Below are 7,397 nucleotides of genomic sequence, written 5' to 3'. Positions count from 1 at the left end.
CCCTACACATTTTCCCCTGTTCCACTCCCCTCCTTGGTAGGTTCTGCTCACCAGAAATGAAAAATTAGTCTTCTAGGGCTGCCCACAACCCTGAGTTGCTGGAGCTGTGACCTCTGATGCTGTTGCCTCACCCTAGAATTGTTCAACCAACACTTACGAAGAGATAGATCTGCACAGATGTGCAGCACATGGTGGTGCAGATTTTGCTTCCTGGCTGCTGCAACAAACAAACTGCTTCTTGCCAGCTAAGAAAGGGAAAGGCCATGTTTTCCCAAAATGGTACTTGCCATGCAAATGTGTTGCCTGACATAGTCAGGAAGGAGGTTAAGGTTTAAGTGATATTCCCTCTGTATTCCCCTTGTGCATTCAGTGAGGTCCTGGCCTACTTCTTTCTGGAGATTCCTTTCTTATGGTTATGCAATTCAAATTTTACAAGTCAGAGTAGCTCTTAGTGAAGAAAAAAAACCATGCATAATGACTGACTGGGTACCAACCCTTTAAAACTGGAGGTTTTGTCAGAAGATCAAATAACTCTCATGGATTCCATATACCTTTGGAATTTCCACTAATATTTTTCAATGTCAAACCTTTCCTAATCACACTTGATAAAGTAAAGATGTATTAATCAGCCAGTATGGGGTTTCCATAATGTTCTCTCTTTATGCAAAAAGAATATTATTACAGGCATGGAAACTTGTAACATTCCCTTGTCATTAGACTCTTGTACAACCATATGTGTCCTATGAATAAATTCCACATATATTAAAGCTAATTTGAAAGTATTGTGAGCAACACAACTTCAAATTCAATGGATTTTTTGTATGTCTTCTACATTTGTGATGATATATGTCATACTAACAGGGGGTTCTGGACTGAGTTTGTATTTAAATAATGAAAGAAAATAAGCATATTTCAGTAGGAGTGTTGCAGTAAATGTAGTAGGAAACTGAGCAAAAACAATCAAAACATTCATTGTCTGGAAACGTTCTAATTCTTTTGGACTTAATATGATTATGTTAAGAGTTTGTTCTAAGTTTGCTTTTTGTTTTATTTTAGATTATATTGCTTTGTTCAGCACAAAATGTCATGGCTGTGATTATCCTGTTGAAGCTGGAGATAAATTCATTGAAGCTCTTGGACACACTTGGCATGACACCTGCTTCATTTGTGCTGTAGGTTCTACATCAAATACTATCTCGTTCCTTTATATTCCTAAATTGTGTAGTAACATCAGAGAACCTGAAAGCAGTAATAACTAACATATGCTTAAGGATGCAGATGGATGAAATTTCATTCTTTACTTCCATTTGGAGAAGGATGGGAGTAATTTTCCTTCTCCTCCATAACTTTTACTAGTATTATGGAACTTGACCATCGTAAGTGAGTGTTTTCTAATAAAACATCCAATTTTAGATAGTACATACAGCAGTACAAACCACTATTGCTGTTATTCTTTCCAGTGTTTGCCAAATAGAGATAGAGCAAGACTGAAAATAAATTAACACCATACTGAACAGTATAACCATAATCTTACTTACAAAGCAGTAAAGTTTGTATTTCCATGCTGAATGCTTGTTGAAACTTGCAAAAAGAAGTCTGTTTAGACAGCATGAATAGTAATTAGCATAGAAGTTGGTCAAACTCATCAATCTGTGGTGTGCACATAGCTCTGGAGATTGGCCATATTCCCACACTCTGCACACAAAGCAGAAAAGTCCATATGATAAACAGTACTTTCATCTGGTTCTAATACCACTGAGCAGCTCTGCAACATATTATTCCTAAAGTAATAATATCTAGAATCTCTAATTAGCTAAAAATAGTATGTTGGCCACACCAAACTGACAGCGACAATTTCTAATGTTTGTTTAAGTCTAAAATTTAGGTAGGCTCATTGAAAGTATAGAAATGTTTATAAATATCTGAAGCTAAACTAGCTTTATAAAAAAGTGTTTTGTGAAAACTGAAGTCTTTTGAAAATTCTAACATAGGAACACTAAGCAAGTTTCCTTCACAAGCTAACAGCTCTTAATCACTTAAAAATATTGATGGCTTATAAAGACACTTTCTCTGAATATTTCATGCTTGTTCATTTGCCTTAGCTGCCCCATCTTCTGTGGAAATGATAGCTTTATTATGTGTTGTTAATAAGCAATTCTCACAGTGGGGGTCTTTTTAAGGACCTAACTTGATTTCTTTCAGTGGGTTAAATCAATAGCAAATCAATACAATGACTCCCAAAGACTACCAAAGAAATGCATGGGCAGAAGAGCAATACATTTGAAACTGATAGTCACATCTTTCTCCCTTTTCTTTTTCCTTAATTATTCCTGATTGCAGTTATTATTAATTCTAGGTATGCCATGTGAATTTGGAAGGTCAGCCATTCTACTCCAAGAAGGACAAGCCACTGTGCAAGAAGCATGCCCATGCCATCAATGTTTAGAAGAAGAGTTGGTAGCCAGTAATGCTGGGGTAAAACAGATGACTAACTGGGCAACCATAAAGTTGATAACCATGGCTAGCACTTCTCTCGGTAAAAGCTAGACGTTGGTACTTCTCAAGTTTAACTTTACCCTCTTTCATAAATGCAGAACGTGCTTTTTGTGAAGTTCATACAAAAATTATTGGATGAGCAGTCAAAACCATGAACTAGTCCATTATTATAGCAACAGTTGGCGGAAATATTGAAATTAACTAAAACCTTATTCTAAAAAGCAATATGCAAATATAGTTTCAAGTTAACTATCCACAGCAGTTTTACTGCTTAGACCACACATTGGTGTTTAAAAACAACTGGAAAAATACTTCTGTATTAAGTCATTTTCTTTCACAGCAAGAATGAGTAAGTGCCATATGTACAGTCATCTGTAGAACCAAAGGCCGTAGCTTTCAAATGGAAATAAATAGATTAGGGCTTCCTCTAGGAAAAGTGAGTGCTGTTCCATTATCTTGTGGTGCTACCTCATAGCATCAGATATTTTAGATTCTTTCCAAATAACAAGTCTGCCTTGAATCCATACGTAGCTGGGAAGCCTAGGTGACAATCCATAACAGTTTAAAAATAAAATGGTTGGGTCAGCCTTGCTAGTGCACTTGGCTTCTATGTGCACGGTAGATAATTCACTTTCAAATGCTAATGGAAAAGGACAACTGGCTTTCTCCAAATTGCTCTTACATCAGATGGAATAGAGCTGACTGGAAAGGCCAGCTTTTAATTCAAAACCAGTTTTCCTTTCCTTCTGAGGAAAAAAAAAGAGATTCAATCTTGCTTTGGTTTCTAATTCCCACTGATGTCAGAGGGAGGTAGGAACCTACATCTGGACCTTTACACAAGTAAACACAGAAGAAACACATGCATCTAGCACAGCTAGGTTGTGGGAGACAGCTTGCAAAAATTCCCTCCTCTATCCCACATAAATAGGAAAAAGGCTTTTTTTCCTATAGTAAATGAATGTGTATCAAAAATCCATAAAGCAGCAGGCACATACTCCTTATTTCTTTCCTTACTTTAAATGCAGCACATCATGAATTGTAGCACTATTTGCCATTGGAAAACAGTAGTTATGTTGCAACAATTAGGATAACCATACAGTCATCTTTTCTAATAACCATCTATCTTAATAGCTTGAGAACAACTTTCAAGTTGTTCAGACAGTTATTCATAAAACTCTTTTTTCAAATAAGCAATACTTAAAGTACTGACAATACTTTTGAATTTTTGAATATCAGTGACTTTTATATGAGAGACAGCAGTTCTGTCTGATGGAGTTAAGATGGAAAGTCTGATCACCATTCAAGCTTTATTAACTCATTTAAGTGAGAATTATGATGTGTGTGTTGACAGCTTGCAGTACTGACAGTTTTGAATTAGTACTTCTGAGGCTGAGGATGCTTTCTGTGGGCCACATGCTGGTGCCATCTGCACCTATTTTACCTTGTGTTCTGAGTAGCAAAAAATTACGTAATATTGTCTGTCTTGTCCCTCCCATGGGTAATGCCCATTTCATTTGTGTGTCTTTTAAGGGATGAAAAACTATCTGAAGCTTGGGGAGGAATAAATGAAATTTGGAGTTCTAAAACAAGAGTTAAGTTAGCTGCAGGCAGTCTGCATCTTGGACAAAATTAACAATCTGAACTGCCTGTGGCAGTTTTGACATGTATGACCTGTATTTATTCAGTAGGTATCTTAGTTTTCACTGATCTTAGCCGTGATCTGATCTGAGTTGCTACAGGGTCAGATTTTTGTATGCATGAATTATTCTAAAACACTAGTACATTGTATGCAAAGCCTTTTGTTTGGTTGGTTGGTTGGATTTTTGTTTGTTTGTTTGTTTTGGATTTTTTTCTGTAAGCAAGCAAATTTTCTATTTTCACTCGGTGCTGGGCTGGTGTGAATATGGTCCCATAGATTACAAAATCCAAAGATCTGGCTCATAATATTCTCCAGAGGAATATATCGTAATTATGGAAGTTAAATATTTTTTTCCACTCCTATTTGACTTCATTAAATACATGTTCACAACAGTGAGAAAATTCTACATTTCCTCTTCATTTTTCAGTGCCATTCAACAAAATGCTTTTTATTATTATCTCTTATTTGAGAGAATTCACATCAGCATACTTTATACTGAGACTGTATTGAAGATATTCTTTAGGCAGATTTTTGTCAGTGTTGGCCACTGACTGGGACTAATCTCTGACTTCAACATCAGAATAGGGAGCCAGGCTCCATGGGAAGGGCTTGTGATGGATGCCTCAGGAGAATTTCATGAGGTCCTTCCCCTCTGAGCTGCATGTGTTTATTTGTGTGTGTCTCATTCTCCCCTCCACCTTCCCCCTCAATGTCCCTGTAAGCGTCCTCTTCACTGGCCCCATGGAGGATAAATCATTTTAGGATCTGGCCGGAGATGTTGGGCTGCAGCTTAGGAGAGCAGTCAGTCAGTGAAAAGCTGCTGGCAGGCAGCTGGGGCTGCAGCACCTCACGGCCCCTGGGTGGGACAGCCCGGAGGTACCGGGACCCGGGGCTGCAGTGCGGGCAGGGGGGGGACGCTGGGACCGCAGAGGGAGCACCCGAGGCTGCCAGCATGCAGGGGCTCTGCAGGCCTCTGGCTGAGTGGGAAAGATGGGGAGCCCTTCCTGAGGCTGGGGTTGGAGCAGGGAATAGCCAGCTAAGGGCAGCTCCACCACGCTGCATGTCAGAGTTGGGTGGGGCAGGGAGGCTGGGTAGGGGCAGCAGGATCACTGCAGTCAGGGAGAGGGCTTCAGGTTAGAAATGAGGGTACAAGTAGCTCCCGGAGCCCAGAGAGATGGTTTGGATACGTACAGAGGGGTGAGCAAGGATCCAATCTGGTACATCTGAAGTCTGGACTGCAGGAAAGGGAATGCAATGAATGTGAGCAGAGCTGAGCTGGCTTGCAGGGTGGCAGCAGTGGAAGTGCAGCAGCACAGACTTCAGTGGGAGCTGTACTGGCTTTAGAGAGTCCTGAAAAATTCCTTGGGCAGAGAACTGTAGCACATGCCCTGACTCCAGCTGGTGTCTGAGCAATTGAGATTAAAGCTAGTTTACATATGAGGTACAGCGATATCTCTGAGTGAAGAACAGAGATACCCTGAGGATTATCATGTAATAAAAATTTCCTGTTATGACTTGTGCTGCTTCATAATGTGGTCCAAAAATAGGGAATCCACGTAGCTGCCCTTGATATCTATATTACGATGTAATTTTTGCACATATCTGAACCAGAAATTTGTGAATAATAATGTAGCATTTTAACTTTCACAGGGGTAGAATACCACATAACTGCTGATACTCTTCTGCTACATCACTTTGTGATATGAAGAGGAAAAATTGCATATATATATATATATATAAAATAATAAATATCTCTAAAACTCAAAGTACGGCCTTTAACTATCACGGAAAATAATGTTGTACAATAATATGCAAGATGAATAATGTGTACTTGATTATGTTTTATGTTTGTAAGAGATGCCTGAGATAAGTCCTAAGTTCTTCTGAATATTTCTTTTCATTCTAATTAATGTGAGGTTTTACTCAATAAAACAAAGATACTGTACCTCTGAATGATCAATTAAAAATATCAGTCTTTTGTCTAACTAAAAAGTGTTCAATAACTTTTCAGTCAAAAGATTCAAAAGCTTTTTTTAATGCTTTTCTCTCTTTTGATGTTCTTTTTGCAGAACAGGGCAAATTAAATGTTTCCAAATGAAGCTACTTTTATTATCTGGACAAAAAAACAGTCTTAGAACTCTTTTTCATTAGTTTTCCCTATATTGGATTCACACATTATACAATTCTCAATTCTAAAACCAATTCAAAACAAGAAAAAATATTTTTCCATTGGTCCTTCAGTGGTCAGTACTTTGGGTGAAATGTTTGGCTGAAGATTACTTGTATTTATGTTTAATAATGTGAATGTCCACAGCACTGAACACGTTCATTAGTGTCTAATGCTGGGCACACTAATGTTTTTTTGCAGTACTCATCTCCTGGTAGTGGATATTAATTTGTTTAGTATTTATAAACATCAGAATTTGAAATTGAGTGATTTATTGCCTGCAGTGATCATATATTAGAAGTCTAGGTTTTATAAGATTTTGACATGTTGACTTGATGCCACAAGTGTCCTTGCTTTTAGATAGATATTTTTTCCTGAGTTCCTAGTTATTTCAGAACACAATGGCTGGTGGTTTATGAGATGTGAGTAATTACCTTGCATGGATTATCTGTGCCAACATGAATAAAACAGTCTAGTAATAAAAGCAATGTGCAAAACCAGTTAAAGCTTTATGATTTGGGTATATTTATTAATATGCCATGTGAGCAGCTGACAGCTTTCAGCCATGTACTATCATTAAGAAAGCATACCTAAGCTTGTACTCTCTACTTCAGACCTGAAAATAAAAATTAAAACCATTGGTTTCAACTTTATTGTATATCAGTCTTGAATATTGTATTGACAAAATAATGCTGTTTTAAACAAAAATTTGTGTGCTTAAAAGATGCAGCCTGCTAACAGTACGTGTTGTAACTCAGCAAGACCTGTATAGTCCCAGACCTTATTGTGTCAACAAATACTGTTTATAGTAACTTTGTAAGGAGTGGGTAAATTCTCGCTTCAGTTACATTGATGCATCTGCAAACAAAGTTTGACTGCATAAATTCAGGTAGGTGTTCTACTGTTTCTTAGCAAAAGTTACTTAAAATACACAAAGTGTTTTGAACACCCTCGTTGAACTCTAGTGCCAAGAAATATGTACAAATGAAAGGATGACTTCATATAACAATGTGTTTTACAAAAACAGCCATTTTGTGCGTTCCTGTTGCACACCCCTCAGAAATGCAGGCATTTTAGAGATACAACTAAGTATAT

The 7,397-nt window shown here is 37.7% G+C and overlaps 1 protein-coding gene across 3 annotated transcripts in view; it reads left to right on the top strand.

Moving 5' to 3' along the window:
- LDB3 (LIM domain binding 3) overlaps positions 1 to 6,950 on the top strand; it is a 107,452-nt gene extending 100,502 nt beyond the window's left edge. For all 3 annotated transcript variants that reach the window (XM_031062528.1, XM_031062513.1, XM_031062517.1), the window contains 2 exons: positions 1,057 to 1,172; positions 2,357 to 6,950. In XM_031062528.1, the coding sequence (XP_030918388.1) occupies positions 1,057 to 1,172; positions 2,357 to 2,446 (206 nt within the window). In that variant the 3' untranslated portion in view covers positions 2,447 to 6,950. The remainder of the gene's footprint in view (positions 1 to 1,056; positions 1,173 to 2,356) is intronic.
- The last annotated feature ends 447 nt before the right edge of the window (positions 6,951 to 7,397 follow it).

This window comes from Geospiza fortis, unplaced genomic scaffold, assembly GCF_000277835.1.
Source record: "Geospiza fortis unplaced genomic scaffold, GeoFor_1.0 scaffold130, whole genome shotgun sequence".
Taxonomy (NCBI): domain Eukaryota; kingdom Metazoa; phylum Chordata; class Aves; order Passeriformes; family Thraupidae; genus Geospiza; species Geospiza fortis.
Note: the sequence above shows the minus strand (reverse complement) of the source record. Positions and strands in the feature narration are given on the sequence as shown.